The sequence below is a fragment of the Schistocerca piceifrons genome, chromosome X (genome assembly GCF_021461385.2).
Source record: "Schistocerca piceifrons isolate TAMUIC-IGC-003096 chromosome X, iqSchPice1.1, whole genome shotgun sequence".
NCBI classification, from domain to species: domain Eukaryota; kingdom Metazoa; phylum Arthropoda; class Insecta; order Orthoptera; family Acrididae; genus Schistocerca; species Schistocerca piceifrons.
The window spans coordinates 94,063,549-94,083,016 of NC_060149.1; the positions used below are offsets into that span (position 1 = coordinate 94,063,549).

At 37.2% G+C, this 19,468-nt stretch overlaps 1 protein-coding gene across 1 annotated transcript in view; it reads left to right on the top strand.

Annotated features, from left to right (window-relative positions):
- Nucleotides 1–19,468, top strand: part of LOC124721796 (RNA exonuclease 1 homolog) — a 225,800-nt gene that overhangs the window by 157,791 nt on the left and 48,541 nt on the right. The window contains exon 6 of the mRNA XM_047246918.1: nt 10,937–11,103. Coding sequence (XP_047102874.1) covers nt 10,937–11,103 — 167 coding nt within the window. The remainder of the gene's footprint in view (nt 1–10,936; nt 11,104–19,468) is intronic.

The window sequence follows — 19,468 nt, forward strand, 5'->3', positions numbered from 1 at the left end:
CAACCAACTTTTGAATACCATCCTCGTAGAAATATGCTTCCTGTCTAGGCAACAATTGCATAGAGCACACTTTGTGCACTTGAGGAAACTCGTCACATAATGTCGAAATCACGAAACGTCTGTCCTCTCTCACTTTTTCATCAACTTTTTGCACCAAATAATCAGTTATGTCTGAAGGTCGCCCATTTCATTCATTATCATGCATGTTTGTACGGCCATCTTCAAAAGCTGTCACCCATTTCCATACTATCCAATCACTCATAATGTTTTCTTGACACACTTCACTGATCTGATGATAAATTTCAGCCACTTTCACAACTTTAGCACTAAGAAGTTAATCACAGTGTGTATTTCACAGCCAGCTGGATTCTCCATAGGAGTAGAGATTTCAAATACTAACAAACAAATGTAAACATGCTAAATATTGGTGGGAATTATGCAGAAAAGTAGATTAAAGTACAGCGTTTCACGTAAAGGTAAAATGAGTGCCTGAAAAGATCTACGAATACAAATTAGTTTCTTCTATGGAGAGGGAATGCTACAGCAAGTCAAGAAGCTCGATGAGCTCCAAAACAAGAAACATCACCTTCTGAGTGCACTTGCCTTTTTGAAAAGGTGTCGAGACTTCGGCATTGTGCCAACATTTGCCAAGATCGTACATCATATCCAGACACCAGCAGCAAACTGATTTACCAGAACAGCCAGCCTGGTTCTAGTGTAAGAACAGATCAGAGACATACGCCACCAGCTTAACTCCATAGGACACTAACTCTTTGTCCTACATCTGGAACTGGCATCCTTGCCCACCCCCCAATACCTGGGAGTGGGTTGAATTTTATGCTGAGCATAAGCAGAGCGGCCACAACGAAATACGTTAATGAAGCAGTCTTCAAAATTCAGGCACCTAGCGTTAAAACAGTCAACACAAGAGACTAGATGAACCATCATGAATCTTAGAGAGAAAACCGTCGATGACACTTCATTGTCTGTCCTTGAGAAATGCTTAAACATTACCCCAACACCAGCAGCACTATCTGTCCCAGAAATCATAAAAAAAGTGGAACAAGTTGGCTCCACTCTGCCATCCGATATGGCACAGGAGATACAGCGGGAAAATTCTGTACTGTTGCCTGGTCTGCACCACTGAGGCTAACAGCTGCTAGGAGGAAAGAGCCGTGCTACATTCTCCGTGCGACAAACCTGACATTGCATCCTCCCAGCAAATAATGGGAACATAACCGTCGTACTAACAGTTGCAGAATACAAAGAGTAAATGTATAAACTCCAAGACCACACAGCTTGCAAGATTATTACGATTGATCCAACCAGCCATATGCAGCCCAAGATGACTGAACTTCTCTGGAGTACTTTTACAGAAGAGACAGTGAAGAAACTTTGGCCGCATTTGCCAAACTATGTAGGCTCTATGGTGTTCCAAAACTGTACAAAGAGGGCACACCTCTGAGACCAGTAGTGAGTACAGTAGGAACGCCAATGTATCAACTTGTGAAACACATGACACCAGTCTGACCTCACGGTTAGTTTTGACATTGTTTCACATTTCAACAGAGTCCCACTCAAGTCGCTGGAACTTATTGAAAGGAAATTTGGGCCCTCATTCACCAAAATTTTCAATTTTGTTCTTACATCGACATATTTTCTTTTTGACGGACATTTCTAGGAACAGTCCAGTGGTATGTGTATGGATTGTCTTCTGTAACCTGTGATGGCCAACACTGTATGTCCACGGAAGTCACAGAGGACAAGGCTGTAGACTCATCACCATTAAAACTGACAGTCTTTTACAGATGAATTCATCTTTGGTCTTCATGGGGAAAATGAGCTTAAAGTTTTCTTGCAGCAACTGAACTCCATCCACAACCAATTTCATTTCATCATGGAGGTGGAGCAAAACAGTCAGCAGTCATTTTTGGATGTTCTGGTATGGAGAAAACTGGACGGAACACTGGGATACTGTGTCTGTAAGAAGAAAACCTGCATGGACCAGTACCTTCATGCCTCTAGCTGTCATCAACAATCACAAAGGAAAAGAGTGCTAAGCACACAGGTCCACAGAGCTTGTGTGATATCCAATGAAAACAGCCTAAAAAACCATAACTGGACCACCTCAGGGATGTGTTTCAGTAAATCGGTTATAGCGACCAACAGATTTGACATGCCTTCAAGCTAAAGACCACATCACGGCTGACATCTCATGGAGACGAACCGAAAAAGATAGCCTACATTTCATACAAGGGAACATATCAGGTAAAATAGGTAAAATTTCACAACAAAAAAATCAGATGTGTGTACTGCCTATTGGCAAAGACTAAGTCCCTTTTAGGAACAGTAAGAGATGACCTGGGACTCCAGAAATCTGGAGTCTATTACATGTCATGTGGATGTGGGAATGCATGTGGAACAACATGTTTGCACAATTGAAGAAAGCTGCACGGGACACAAATGGCACACCAACCTCCACCAACACACAAAATCAGCAGTTTGTGAACATTGTGTCGTAACCAACCACAGAATTAAATATGAAGATATGGACATTTTGCACAACACACCCCACTGATGGGTTTATGTATACAAGGAGGCTATTGAAATCTGGGTACATGAGAACCTCATAAACAAGGACAATGTGTTTCAACTTAGTGACACATGAGCTCTGGTGCTGAAAATTCTCCATACACAGCAGAAATTGAATTCACTGCCCAGTGAAGGCAGAACACAGATTGAGGACTGTATTTCAACTCCCAAGCGTGAGCTACCCCCACCACCACAGCTGGCACATCTCACAGTCCTTACAGGGGATCAGTGGAGGAGGGAGGCGACAGGTATATATATTGCACCCACTGGTTCAGGCTGTAAGTCAGCAGGAGAAAGATGATGATGATGATGATGATGATGATGATGATGATGATGCACCATCAAAAATTTGTTCTACAAAGGTCAGTCAGTCCAGCTGTATCCCCGAGAGACTTCTAATGGAGGGAGGGGGGGGGGGGAAGAGAGAGAGAGAGAGAGAGAGAGAGAGAGAGAGAGAGAGAGAGAGAGAGAGAGAGAGAGAGAAGCTAAGAAAAGGCTACTTGTTTTATTTTTATTTCAAAATAGTGCTTACTTAAAAAAAAAATAAAAAAAAACAAAAAAAAAAAAAACATGCCTCGTATTGATACTCAGTTATATCACATAATGCAGTTTGGTCCCTGTTGGTCCATTGTCAGACGCCATTTGATTATTTATTTTTATTTTACATGTCTAGTTCTGTAGGACCAAATTGATGAGCAAATCTCCAAGGTCATGGAATGTATCAATACATGAAATTATAACAGTAAAGTAATAACAGATAAAATAAAATGTTTATGAATCCAAAAAAAGACAAACCATAAGTTCATGTAAACTCAATCAACAATATAACACAGGAATCGGCCTAATTTTTCAATGAACTCTTCAACAGAATAGAAGGAGTGACACATGAGGGCATTCTTCAGTTTCAATTCAAAAGCATGTGGATTACTGCTAAAATCTTTCAATTCTTGTGGTAGTTTATTGAAAATGGGTGCAGCAGTATACTGCACACCTTTCTGCACAAGAGTCAAGGAAGTGCGATCCAAATGCAGATTGGATTTCTGTCTAGTATTAACTGAGTGAAAGCTGCTAATTCTTGGGAATAGGCTGATAGAGTTAGCAAGAAATGACAGTAATACATATCGAGAGGCCAGTATCAAAATACCCAGATTGGTGATCAACAGGTCGTCAAGAGGTTCGTAAACTTACACCCTTTATTGCCCGAACTGCCCATTTCTGAGCCAAAAAGATCCTTTGAGAATGGGAAGAGTTACCCCAAAATGTACCACCATATGTCATAAGCGAATGAAAATAAACAAGGTAGACTACTTTTTGTGTCGAACTATCACTAACTTCTGATACCATTCAAATTGTAAAAATGGCAGCATTAAGTCTTTGAACAAGATCCTGTACGTAGGCTTTCCACGACAGTTTAATATCTATCTGAACACCTAGAAATTTGAACTGTTCCATTGCACTAATCATATGCCCATCCTGTGAAATTAAAATGTTTTGTTGAATTTTGTGTTGGAGACTGCAAAAACTGAGTCTTACCATGATTAAGCATTAGTTTATTTTCTATAAGCCATGAACTTATGTTATGAATTGTGCTATTTGAAACAGTGCCAGTGTTTCACACAATGTGCTTTACTACCAAGCGAGTGTCATCAGCAAACAGAAATATTTTAGAATCACATGTAATACTAGAGGGCATATTATTTATGTAAATAAGGAAAAGAAGTGGCCCCAGCACTGATCCTTGAGGCACCACCAATTTGATCGTGCCCCACTCAGACCCCACGTCATAGCCATTCTCAACACTGTGGATGACCTTTTCCTGTCTATTGTTAAAGTAAGAGGTGAGCTAACTGTGAGCTGCTCCCCGTATTGCATAATGGTCCAACTTATAGAGCAATACTTGATGATCAACACAATCAAATTCCTTAGTTAAATCAGAAAAGATGACTAGCATCCGAAACCTTTTGTTTAATCCATCCAGTACCTCACAGAGAAAAGAGAATATAGCATTTTCAGTTGTTAAACCACTTCTAAAACCTAACAGTACATTTGATAGCAAATTATGTGAAATAAAATGATCAATTATCTTTACATACACAGCCCTTTCAACAACTAGCAAACACTGATGGCATAGAAATAGGTCTAAAATTGCTTACATTATCCCTTTCTCCCTTTTTATAAAGTGGTTTTACGAGTGAGTACTTTAATCGTTCAGGAAACTGACCATTCTTAAAGGAGAAATTGCAAATATGGTTAAGTACAGGGCTAACATATGCAGCACAGTACTTTAATATTCTGCTAGGCATTCCATCATATCAATGAGAGCCCTCAAGTCTTCAGTGATTTAATTATTGACTCAATCTTCCCCCTTGTCAGTATCGCAGAGGAGTATTTCAGACATCAATCTCGGAAAGACATTTTCCAAGAGAGTTATATGAATCCTTGTAGGAACTAAGTTTTTGTTCAATTCACCAGTGATCCTCAGAAAGAGATTGTTAAATACTGTACATGTATCTGACTTATCAGTAACAGAAATATTTTTACTACGCTCTGACTATATCGTTGACCTTGTGCTGCTGACCAGACATTTCCTTTGTGACTGACCACACAGTTTTAATTTCATCCTGTGAATTAGCTATTCTATTTGTGTACCACATCCTCTTTGCCTCCCTAATAACATTTTTAAACACCCTACAATACTGTTTGTAATGGACTACTGTAGCTAGATTGTGACTACTTCTAACATTTAGATATAACTCCCACTTTGTACTTCACTATATCCTTATCCCACTAGTCAGCCTCCCAAGCTTCTTACTTCAGTACCCTTACTTTTGATGATGTGAGATTAATATAAACGTGTATTCCTAAATCTATATCTACATCTACGTCTACATAGATACTCCGCAAGCCACCGTACAGCGCGTGTACCACTGCTAGACATTTCCTTTCTGTTCCATTCACACATAGGAGGATGGAAAAATGATTGCTCATATACCTCTGTATGAGCCCTAATTCCTCATATTTTTTTCTTCGTGGACCATGCATGCAGTGTATGTTGCAGGCAATAGAATCATTTTACAGTCAGCTTCAAATGTTGATTCTCTAAATGTTCTTAATAGTGTTCCTCGAAAAGAAAATCGCCTTCCCTCGAGGAATTCCCATTTGAGTTCCTGAAGCGTAACACTTGTGTGTTGTTCAGACCTACCAGTAACAAATCTAGCAGCTTGCCTCTGAATTGCTTCGATGTTTTCCTTTAAGCCAACCTGGTGTGGATTGCAAACAGTCAAGCAGAACTCGAGAGCAGTTTGCAGCACTAGCACCCTATACATGGTCTGCTTTACAGGTGAACCACATTTTCCTAAAATTCTCCCAGTAAACCGAAGTCAACAATCGGCCTTCCCTACCACAATCCTGACATGCTTATTCCATTTTATATTGCTACCATATGCACAGATATTTAAACGCCGTGACTGTGCCAAGCAGTACATTACTAATGCTGTATCTGAAAATTATGGGTTTGTTTTTCCTACTCATCCTCATTAACTTACACTTTTCTACATTAAAGCTAGCTGGCACTCGTCACACCAACTGGGAATTTTGTCCAAGCCATCTTATGTCTTCCTACAGTCACTAAATTTTGACACCTTACCATACACCATAGCATCATCAGCAAAGAACCACAGATTTCTGCCCACCCTGCCTCCAAATTATTTGTGTGTATAGAGAGTAATAGTGGCGAGAGGTTAATGTGTTAAATTTTGAAAATTGTGTGTTAAAGAAAATGAAAAACACTGAAGGAGAATGAGTTGGGAGAGAATGAGAAACTTGCCAGAGAAGCTAGGAGGAACATAACTTGACATTGTATCAGTGTTTAATGTGAACTACTGCACTTCAGAAAAGTACCTCACTTGGCTCAAGACAGAAATGTTTGTGTATACAAAAAACGATTCACAATTATGATGTGGAAAGAGTTAACAGACCATATATTGACATATATGTTACAGATTCATTAGATCCTATCATTGCATAAAATTACAGGTATTACAAGTTTTTAAAAGCGGTAATATCTGTCGGCAGCAAAAACCTGCCTGCTTTTTTAGCATAGATTCAGGCCTTTCAATTTTGTACAGCAGATATAGGTTCTTAAAATTGGGTTGAATTTGTAGTATGGTCAAATTTTTTGTGAACTTTAAACAATGTATTTGTGTCATGCTTCTGCTGTGTTGTGACAGATTTAATCTGAAGGCATTCATATTCTCTTGGAATGATGTTATAAAGCCTTTGACTCTCTTTCTGTCATAGTTAGAAGGACAACTAGGACATGATATTTTATATACTCCACTGTTGCTGATGAATTGGTTTTTTGCTTTTATGTTGCAGGCTGATAAGTACTCGAACTTTTTATGAGTGAGTGAAGAATGCAATTTTTACATTTTTTTGTTATCAGTTGAGCAATTTTTTTTCTTTGTAAAATGGGCCCTTCGTATGGAATGCCAGCATATGAGGTGTGTCTGGAAAGTATACCATTTTTCGTTGTGCTAGTGCTTAAGTGGCCACAGAGTGTTCCAATCCAGCTGGTTGGGTTAGGTGGGGCTGAGGTGGAGGGGGGGGGGGGAGGCTCTCAGCTTCAAAGCAATGCCTTCACCAGTCTGCTCAAGCAGTTGGGGTGTCAGGATCATTGTGTCTGCCTGTTTAGTGCCTGTGTTATGGAAACACGCTTGAATCATCACTTGAGCAACGTTATGCGTCACAGTTTTGTTTGAAACTCAACAAATCTCATGCAGAGACCCAAAAATTGATTGTGCAAGCTTTTTGGGACAGTGCTCTACCATATTTGCAAGTTTTGCAGTGATTGAAAGTGTTTAAGAAAGACTGGAAAGGGGTGGTTGACGAACCGCATGCTGGACACCCATCAACCAGCACAACTGACGACAAGTTGGCCCATGAGTGCAATCTGTTAAATTCTGACCTCGGTTGAATGTCTAGATGATTGCAGAACCTCTCAACATTCCCAAAACAATTGTACACAAACTGGTAACTGATAAATTGCACATGAGGAAGGTGTGTGCCAAAACAAGATTTTGATGGACCATCAGAAGAATCAGCAGGTGATGGTCACGATTGAGCTTCTCGAAGGCATGGAGACTAAACCTTCTTCCCTTGAAAATGTCATTACCAGGGATGAAACATTGTGTTTCGAGTATGTCGCAGAAACAAAACACCCCGGAATCCCCAAAATTGAAAAGAGCAAGTTGAGAGTGAAAACATTATTGATTGTCTTTGTCGGTGCCAAAGGTGTGATCCACAGAGAGATTGTTCCTCAAGGCTAAACTGTGAATCCTGTCTACTATTTTGACGTGCTGGAAAACCTGTGAAAAAGTATTATGTCAGTGAGAATGGTGAGTGCCACTATCTGAGAGCTCCACCATGACAGATCTCCAAGCCACATGGCGCTGGGCATCCACGAGTAACTGGGGAAGTACAACTTGGCAATGCTGCTGCAATCCCCCTACAGACCAGTAATGGCTCTGGCTGACTTCTTTCTCTTCCTGAGAATCAAGACCACACTGAAAGGAATGTGTTTTGGGTCGATTGAAGCTGTCCAAGGTGCCATGATGAGGGCTCTTGCTAGGGTCCCGTTGAAGCTTTCCAGGACATGTACCATGTGTAGCAAAGCTGCTGGAAAAAGTGTGTAGATGTCCAAGAGAACTACTACAGAGAATATTAAACACTTGTAACAATATCTGCAATACATCTATTGGTTGGGAAAAATTGCAGTACTTGCCAGACACACCTCATATATTTCTTGTCATTATCTTTGTTACACATTATTTTCTCCTTTCTATTGTTTTTGTGTATTTTATATGTCAAGTTATCATTTATTTTGAGAGTGTAGTCATTGTTTGTAGCTATGATTCGATTGTGTCTAATTCTTGCCTAAGACTGTTGTTCTAATTAGTGAGTGTGCTTTCTGTATCACTGTCCTAAATGCTGCATGCTTCTGTATAGTGGGATGAAATGATGAGCTGTCTGTTGTTATGTCAGTATATGTGTGTTCCTCGTTGTATGTTGAACTTAGGCATTTTTTATGTTAATGATTTTAAGTTCAAGGAAATTTAAGCCTTGATTTTCCTCATGCTGTACTAAGAATTTTACATTTTTGTGGAAAGAGTTGAATGGTGCAAGAAGCTCTAAAACCTCTTCATCTGTGGTATAAAACCAGCACTGTGTCATTGACAATACTGATATTACAAATTTTTCTGTGTGGCCATTTTCCACAGCAAGTATATGAATATTGCATGAGACTATAAGTAGTCAAAGGTAGTTCAAATCACTGATGTCATAGTCATATCAGAAGAAAGTGTATGGTACAACTTACTTTAAGAAATATGAGTATTTTGCAAGTGTGGTGCTGCATTTGTTGAATACTAGCCAGAAGGTAATGGGTACAAGAGAAATAAGAATAAATGAATCAAAATTTTTTTTGCGCCAATTTGTTTCTGGGGATGAGATGTGAATCATCACTTAATGCCAGAAATGGAATGATTGTCAAAATAGTGCTTGGAAGCTGGTGGTTCTGGACCAGGTGAAGTTGATTTCATTGTTGGAAATATTTAATGGCAAATGTTTTCTCAGCTGTAAAGTGAATTATTCTTATTGATTAATTTTCAGAGGGTAAAACAATAACTGTGCAAGTATTTGGGACCAACAGGGGAAAAAGAAATTCCCAAGAAATGGAATGAATTATAAAAATAAAAGAAAATGATGTTTCTACAGAACAGCGAATGTGCCAACAAAGGTTCTTTGGAAGCTAGAGCTGTGTCCACCATGTTGATCAATTATGTGTTAACCTTGGCTTTAAATGTATCACGCAAGCAAAGAATTGTTTCTTGGACACAGTGCTATTGAGTACTGTGTTCAAGATTACAAGCTATGTATTTTCAACTTTAAGACATTGAGATGTGGAGATTTTTGTCTCTAGAGTTGACCTATTGGTTTGGACACAATGTATGTTTCAAAATAACAGCAGAATTGCTAAGATTAGTAAGACAAAATTTTTCACTTGTCAGGTTCATTATGCAAGTAGTTAGACAACACCAATCCTAATCCAACATTTATGACATTCCAATTTAAATTTTCTGTGTGCAGATGCCACTTCATTGCCATTACTGCAGAACGAGGTTTAATTTAACATGATGAACTCACAGTATTGTTTCCTGTGAGAAAGGTGTTGTGGTTGGATGTTCTCATAATTAACAGCAGACTTATTTCATACTTGTTACATTTGATAATGGTGACTGAGCTTCACCAAAACTAGTCAAGTAAACTTTCTGTAATTTACTTTGACTATGGCTTGACTACTGTACTGAAGTCAAATAAATTTTAATGAGGTATATATTGTTGGAACAGTCACCCTATCTGTAAAGAACGTTTTGTCAGCAAAACATATTGAATCATAAGAGGGAGTTAAAACAGCCATAGATGGCTGTTGTACAGACCTTCCAGGATTGGAGTTCAGGAATGGAATCTGCTCACTGGAAAACTTTGGCCAAAGCACATTGACCTAAAATATAGTGTATGTTAAAAAATTAGTGAATTTTATAGATAAGAAAAAGTCTTCTACTGCCAACCCAATAAATTAGCACCTTGGTCTTATGTAGCATCCTGCCTAAGAATTTGGAGTATATGAAGTTTCTCCCTTGAATTTCTTTTCGATCCATTGTCACCACCACCCCGTGACTCTCATTTTGATACATATGTCGGTTCTTCTGAAGCATTCTCCAATTTCTTTCAGTTCTATCTAGTTATGTAGGAAGTCTTGTGGACTCCACATTATATTAGCAACAACACTTTCTGCTGTGTTTTGAAGATTCCTTTCACCTATCTGCTTAGTTGCAACACGTATAATTTACCTTCCACACACCATCATTCAAGATCAGTGTAATGAAGTGACATGCTGATATGTTGGGGATGCATATTTATTTCAGAGTTTTATAATAAATTGATCTAATTGTCATTATATCCTTCCAATTTACTTTGACCCTACCTTTACCCTGCTACTTTTGACTACAAATTTTTCTATTGCTGAAGTACTAAATGGAAAAGAAATATTAATCACCATATTTTTACTATGGATTAAGTGGTACTATATTTTGTTACATGCAGTTGTCTAAAATATAGAAGAGATTTTTATAAGATGCATAGAAACAGTTTCATTTCTCTGTTTAATGTGGTGGTTAACAAGAAAGGCACTTGCATATCAATGTGTTTTCTCAACATTATGAAATGCACATAAGCTTCAAAAGTAAAAATAACTAAATCAGCTATAATTTGGCATGTGTTACAGGTCGCGTACGTGTTGCCCATGTTCAGAATGTCCAGTTGCTTCTAAATGCCAAAAAGAGAATGGAAGCATTGAAGACACATGAGCCGAATAAAAGACCTGTGACATCATTAACTGTAGTGCACACACTGCCTAAAGGTGGTCAGCGTATTGCTCATACAGCAGCACAAGTATGTCTTAACGTTCAATATTATCTATGTTTGTGGTAGCCTGTTTACTTGTGTTATCACATTTGTGAAAACAAATACATAAAAATATGAACACAAGGAGATGGAAATAGACTAATTTTATGAACACACACAAAAAAAGCACCTGCAGTTATTTTCAGTCCCTTTCTGAGAATTTACACAGTGTTATACGGTATAATAGTAAACCAAATAAATTTTAATGAGGCTGAAATGCAAATTTGTATGAATGTATCATTAGTTCTCATGAAAATTTGAAACAAATATAATAAAGGCTGCACTTTCAGTGGCTTTTCGTAGTGTGCTACAAGTAAGTCCTTCACATAGGCGAAAGATATGAAAATGTCAGGAAGGAAGCAAAAGAGAGAGAGAGAGAGAGAGAGAGAGAGAGAGAGAGAGAGAGAGAGAGAGAGAGAACTGTGGAACAAAAGGTAAAGATTAATGGTAAGGTATGAAAAAAGTTTTAGAAAATGTATGAGTTAAGGGATGGCCTAAACATACGGAAGATGCGTAGATGATGATGTAAAGTTATTGAGGCGTTTAGTGAAGTATGTCTGTGAGAAAGCACAATATGAGAATAGGTAAAGACACATTGCAGATTAGGAATATGGAAGAAATAAGAAAAAGTTTTTCTTGGAAAAATTCCTATTATCAAAGTTAAGGCAAGAAAACAAAGTGATGAAAGAAGTGGAGAAAACATTAAGGAAAAAACAGAGAATGCTTGTAATGGGAAAAGATGAAAATTGTGAAGTAAAACAAAACTAGTGATAAATTAACTATGAGGAAAGAATCCAGAGATGATGAAAGGGCAGATCTCAAGGTAGCATTGAAGAAGTGAATCAGTTTGTTTATACCTTTAAATGAAAAAAAAAGAAGAAGAAGAGTTTATTTTTTGTTTAGTTTTATAACTGGTTTGGGTCTATGTGATCATCATTAGATATGTCTAGAAAAGACAAAATAGATGCATAATTATCATTGGGAGTATTACATTAATATAAGACAGTATTGGAAGTAGCATTTACATAAGTGATGTGAGAAGCAGCTAAAATTGGTCTTGCAGCAACATACTTGTCTTGATAAACTAGTATAAAAAGCACAAAAAACTTGTAGCCCAAATAGGCACTGTCAAATGTAAAGCATATTAAGACTATATGGTAAACAAACAAATAATCAGTAGTGTAGGGTCACATCATCATACTGTTGCTGTAGCTGGCTTGGTCACTAGGTGTTTCTACATGGTTTCACAGTTTACAGTTGTGTACAACAAAAACATTGACAGGGATAGAAGAATTCTACTTAATTAAATATAATTTGAGTTAATGTAATAAAAGTAGAAGTATTACACTATATTTAGGCATGTGGTAAAGTAATAATTATAGTTTTTAAATGCCTGCTGCTCTCATGTATGTACTTATGACATTCATAGCATAAAATGAAAGTGCACTGGAAGCAGCACACCAGATATAAAAAGATAATAAGCACAACAGAGCAACAATGTTAGGTGTTAAGAAATGATTGCCATAAGACTGTATAGGTATTTGCCGTTAACTGCCATTTTATGAGTTGAAATTGGAGCTAAAATTAATGAAGAAATTTTTCTTGCTAGTTCAAAGATAAGAAAGAAAAGAGAAAAAAAAACAAACAAACAAAAATGAAGAAATTTGCTGAGTCACCACTATGTGCTCGTCAGTAGCTATATAAACAGGGATCTTAAAGAAAAGAAATTGTAAGATGGTATTGGACCTGGATGATCCACAGTGTGTTCATTCTTATACTGAGCCAATTGCTGGGGTACAACTAGTATGGTCAGCAGCTGCTGGTAACTATTCTGATTATTGAGAGGTTAATGCCAACCCATTTTTAGTGTAGCTCATGGCTCATTCTCAGACATTAACCTCACACTTTGCTCTTTGTCTTGTTACCTTGTTGGAATGGTCTGTGACCAAAATTTTGTGATGATGACCACTTTCTAGTGTGACTGTTACTTCCATGTCATGGTTCATTAGACAGATCACCATACTACACACTTCAGAAGACAAACTGATGGGAACTATGCCTCCAGTCTCTCCTTTACATCTACATCAATATTCCATAAGCCAACTGTCAGTGTGTGGTGGAGCGCACTTCTGGTACCACTAAATTATCTCTCTTCCCCCCCCCCCCCCCCTCCCCTCCGTCCTTTCCCTGTTCCCCACGCAAATGTTGCATGGGAAGAATTATTGTTGGTAAGCCTCTGGATTGGCTTTAATTCCTCAAATTTTCTCATTGTGGTCTTTGGCAAAATGTATGTGTGAGGAAGTAATGTTTTACAACTCTTCCCAGGAAGTGCTCTCTCAGAATTTCAATGATAAACCTCTTTGTGATGCACAACACCTGTCTTGTGGCATCTGCTCCTGGAGTTATTCGAGCATCTCTGTAACATTCTCTTTCCAGCTAAATGATCCCATCATGAAACGCACCACTGTTTATTGGATCTTCTCTCTCTCTTCTATCAGTATTACCTGGTAAGCCTCCAAGTTTGATGAGCAGTACTCGGCACCTTTGCATCATTCTCATTCGGATTCAGTGTTGATGTCCTTAAAGACGTCCCTGATCTGATACCCTGTAACTGTACCACCCTCTCTTTAAGAATAATTATCCAAAAGACAAACTGGTACAATAGATGAGTGGAAGTTACACTAAAATAATACATAACCTGTTGTTTTTGTTGCTGCTTTCACCTTGTCGAATTCTTCTTTTGAATTTTGCCTGGATCTTGATTTGTATGTGGAAACTAAGTAAATAAAAGATTCAGGTGTATTATGTGTTTTATTGTCGTATATTTGCTCTCCACATGATATAAACTGCAGTTCCAAAAGACTGACTGTCCAAAACACAAACTGAGATAAACACCGAAACTGAGGCAAAAGGCTGAGACAAAGCAGCCCTGCTGCATTCCTTTATATAGAATTTTAACAATGAATTTCAAAATAATCCATTATTAATTTTGTTACAATTTCGATGTTACAACTAAAATTTACAAAACTTAAATAAACTGATATTATAGCCAAATAAGGTATAAAATACAAAATCAAATGACATAATTTTTGTAGTATCATCTGTAGTTTTAAATATGGGAATCAATCTGAACTTTAATTACAATAATGTCTTTTGTATTATTTTAGTTTTGTAACTAGTTACAGTATGGATTTTGTTACTGACACTTAATGACAGTACAGAACTCGTGCTTTATCTGATTACATAATTAAAATTCACAAATATGGCCTCAAATTCTAGAAATTGGAATGTTGGGTGGTGTAAACAATGGTAAGTTAATTAGAAACCTAATTACAAAGAATATTAGCATCAAAAGTGGACATAAAAATTAATTAAGAATACAAATACCTTGCTTTGCAATTCCTTCTGAGCTATTTCACAAGGTAATGAAGTTTTCTGTTATCAGATTGTTAAATTACCATTTTATTAATTAGAAGTATTGATTTTTCATGCTAACATTTCTGCAGTCTCTAATTATTTACTGCTACAAAATGATCACTAAAATTTTACAAAATGATGACTAATTTGGCTTAGGCACAGGTTCTGATTAATGGTGTCAGTCAATTACCAATGAGGACTGTACTTTGTGATGAATCTGGAATGTTATATTTGCTTAGAGTTTAGGACATATAGAACTATACAATACCCACTTAACTATACAGACAGTATATAATATTGGACTGGTATCGTAATGCTGACTTGAAATTTTGGGAAGCAGTAGTATTATAATCCACACTGCTGAAACATTGGTCCTCCTTTCCAAGGGCACTCACAAACAATGGCCAGTCGTGTGGTGGTGTGATGAAATTTTAGCAACAGTCCAGGATCATCAAAGAACTTATCCAACAATATAAACAACACCTCTTTATGGTTGACCTTAGAACCTTTAAGTGGCTGCATACAAGGCTGTCTTTTTAATAATTCAAAGAAAGAAAGAGCGCTGACAGTGCTGTGAATTCTCATTGGGAATGCAGTAATCTTTCTCCGAGATGTGGACAATGCTGCATGGTCATCTAGGCCATTAGTGCCCAACAACTGTTCCAGGTTTCCTCCTTAATGGTTAGTATCTCTACTGAACCATCTGTCCTTGCTGAATTAATTGTAGTCCACTTTGTAATGGTGTCGGCATTTGCTTCTTTACCCTCCTACCTTCCAATGATGGGTGGAAGATGGTTGCATTTCTTTTACCATTTTCCACTCGTAACAACATAAGAAGCCTTTTAATGAGTGAGAATTGCTTAGAGCCCTCAACTTGTCATGCAACACAGCTCCAGGCTCTGACTTCATACACAACTGAATTATTCAACATCTGGATATGGATGTTTGGCATAGATGTGACTGCCCATCACAGTAGAGAGAAAGTCCCATCATTCCAATTTTGAAATCAGACAAAAACCTAGCTTCCATTGATAGGTACGGACCAGTCAATCTCACCAGTGAGATGTGCAAATTGATTGAAAGGATTGTGACCCATTAATTGTGTTGAAGCAGAGAGAGTACGTCTGCAATTGACCACCTGTCAGGTAGTAATTGGCATTGGCAGGCTTTTTGCCTAAGGCATACAATATTGCCCGACATCTTCATGTGCTCCACAGCTGGGGGTCTCTGAGCTATCTTACTGATTTTTATGTGCAACAGCTCAAATGTCTCGAGTTGGTACCTTACTCAGTTCCCCATAGCTACAGGAGAATGACATCCTTTAGTGCTTAGTTGTTTCACAGAATAACAATGTTAGCCCTGAAAACCAAATGAGCCTTAAAGCATGTAGTGGGAGCCTGGAGTTGAACTGTGCTATAAGTAGCAGCACAACACCAACAATAGTTCACAGTCTGGTTGATGTCGAAGCAGCAAGTATGCGTAATAACACAGCCAGTTGCACCTGAAGAAGATGATGTTTTCATTGTAAATCTGTATGTGATAAAATTGTCATTACATTTTACTTTTCTGTTGTCAGCTAATTTGGAGACAATAATTTGTAATTTATTTGTGTGAAAATCTAATTACATGCATAGCAACAGTATGCAATCTAATTTTACTTTATAATAGGAACTTATGTATGCAGTCCAAATTATTTGACATAATAATACTTTAGATTTTAGTTTCTACAGTAGGCTATAGAAGCACTGCTCAGTGAGCCATGATTGTAGATGTTTTTTGATTGTCTCTCCAGTTATTACCTTCAGTTCATTTGGCAGTGCATTGAAGTATTTTGCTCCATTAATATATGGACTGTTTGCTGTTTTGTTTTGTTTTTTCAGTGTTCTGTGTATCATATGGTAATTGTGTACTTGTCTTGTATTGTGATCATGAATTTCTGCATTACGACATGTATATTTCTTATCTTCTACAGATAATACTATTGTTTCAAACATATACATAGAATAGATAGTCAGAATTTTAAATTCTATAAACAATCCCTTACATGATGTTCTAGCATCTTTTTTGCCTAATATTCTCAATGATCTTTTCTGGAGTTTAAATACTCAGTCTACATGAGTTTTGGAAGCCCCACCCCACAATGCAAGACCATATGCTTGAAATGGATGTATTAAACCAAAATACATCATCCTCATTGTTTGGGTATTCATGTATAGAGCTATTCTTCTTAAAACATATAGGCTAGATGATAGCCCTGACATACATTGTCAATTTGTTGTGTCCATAATAGTTTGCTATCTATGCATATACCTAGGAATTTACACTCACAGCAGATTTCCCCAAAAATATTACTATCTAGAGAATCAATACAAGTTTGCAAATCACCAACTTTGAAGGGTATTCTATTTGTTTTTTGTAAGTTGACTTTTAGATTGTCATTTTCAAACTTTTCCTTTACAATATCTATAAATATTGTTACCTCTATGCCGAGATTAAGAATATAATTTTCCCAACAAAAACCTGAAGTGTATCTGCGTTCATTGTAATGAAGGTATCATTTTTACTACCTTTGGAAAGTCATAACATATAAAAAGGAAGGGACCAATTATCAATGCAGATGATTCCCAAAAATAGTCTTAAAGGTAAAATACATATTCTTTGTCTCATATCTCTGAGTGTACTGAAAATTCTTCTTAGCAAATTCAACCTGTTGTCAAGAAATTCCATGAATTTAAATAATGATGTACATAGTGCATGTGGGTCAATTCCATATACTGTTCTCATGTCTCACTTTTGAGGCAGACATATACTGTGTAATATGTCTGATTATTCTCAGAACAGAACATCACACAACATTATAGTTCAATTGATAGTAGACACAATTCATGTAGGGAAAGGTAGCAGCAGTCACTTTCTGCACAGGATTCTGAATATAGAATCCAATCACCATTCATCGTGGGAGATCTTCACAGCAAGACAGTTTTTCATTACAGGGAGTATCAGAAATAAGTTTTCTTTTCTAATACCTTTTTTAAAGTTTATTCCTGTAAACTGAAAAATGGCTAACTGCTCAGTGAAAAGTGTAATTTAGATTATAATTTCTTTGTGGCAAGCAATAGAGAGTTAAATGAAAATTTGTGTTTCATACCGTAACCTCATTAAGTTGACAATATATTCTGTGAGAAAATCTTGTTGAATGATTTATCCATGAGTTTAACTGAGAGCAACACCCATCAAAAAGAATAAATAAGAAATTTCAAGATATGTGATATTAGAAGCCAAGATCGCTTTAAGTGAAACAGTTTATTTCATGACCAGTTTCGACACTAACTAGCTGTCATCTTCAGAGTCTCATATTTACAATGTATGGATGGAATAACATCAGTGTAGTAATATGCATGATCATCTAGCATTACACACAAGGAATCACATTATCTGAATAATAAAAAAATTACATGCTCTCCAGAAATATAACTGGAACAGAGAGAGTAGATAAATCGGGAGGATAAGTATCATTTCAAATGAGCTGAACTGAAATTTTAGAGGGATATGATATGCATTTGATTTTCATGTAGTCATGTAAGATTATACTGTACACAGTGAGTGTGTAATATAGGACACACCAATATATTAAACATTCAGTATCACATACTTCTTAAAAAGCAACAGTGTTGTTAGTCATTTTAACATTAATGATCACATGGATCATTATATGCAGATGTGAGTTTCTTTGAAAAGTTATTGTGATGTACTCTACCATCTATGTTTTGGGGCGAATTTCTCTTTGATATAATAACCGAGTACAGTGCTCCTTTCCCAAGGATAACCAGTTAGTAGGATACACTTCTTAACTGGTTCTCCCTCCATACATTGTGGTTGTGAATACTTGCATTTGTTATCTGCTGTGAACGGTATTTTGTTATAAATATTGTTGTGTTACATATGTACAGAGATATAAAGATTAAGAGACCTAAACTTTTGAATCAGTTCCTGTATTTCCAGGTGGCCTTTTTGTTAAAATGACTTTTCCTCGCATGTGAACACACTTTTTGTTTCTTGAATGTGTAAGTTTGCTCATCTTTTAAAAAGAATGTGGGGAAACTAAATACTGTCTTACAAAACAAGGTGTTTAAAACCAAGTAACGCATATTCTTAAAGGAGGGAGAATTGGTCAAAACTAGAAGAAAAGTTCATATTATGATATGTCTGGAAACCAATACCTGTTGAGATATGGGTCAATCTGTCCTCTCGTTGCCATCTGTCTATTACATAGTAGTAAATGCTTTGGCTATTGCTGTATGTAATTACCACACAACCTAACACATCCTTCAACCCTTCTTTGCACTCTTTCAAATACACCCGGCTCCATTTGGATTATGTCACATGCACTGAAAACATGCTCATGTAAAGTCTGCACATTGTCAGTGGTTTAGGCATACACCAATGCATTTAAATGTCCTCACAGGCAGAAATCCAACAAATTCAAGTCCAGTGAATGGGAAAGTGGTCCTACCCCATTACCTTGACCAATCCATCGCCCTTGCTGTCATATGATTCACTGTAGCATAGTGTGGTGCTGCGCGATGCCTCAACCACAGTTGCCTTTTTACAAGGGTGACCTTCTTCAATAGAGCTGACAATTCATTGCACAGAAACTGGTGATACACAGCACCTGTTAATCTTTTGGTGAAATTTATGGCCCTATTAATCTGTTACCAAAAAGTCCTGCCCATACATTGGTACTGAAGTGATATCGATGCCTGACATTCACAATTGCATGAGGATTTACGTGTGCTAACACATGTGTTGTGGTAGTTTACTGTGCCATCTGTCGTGAATAATAAGGCGGCCTACATCACTAAATACTACACATTACTCATCACAAGTAAAACAACTCCTATCTCAACAAGTTCCTGGACGTATAAGTATACAAACT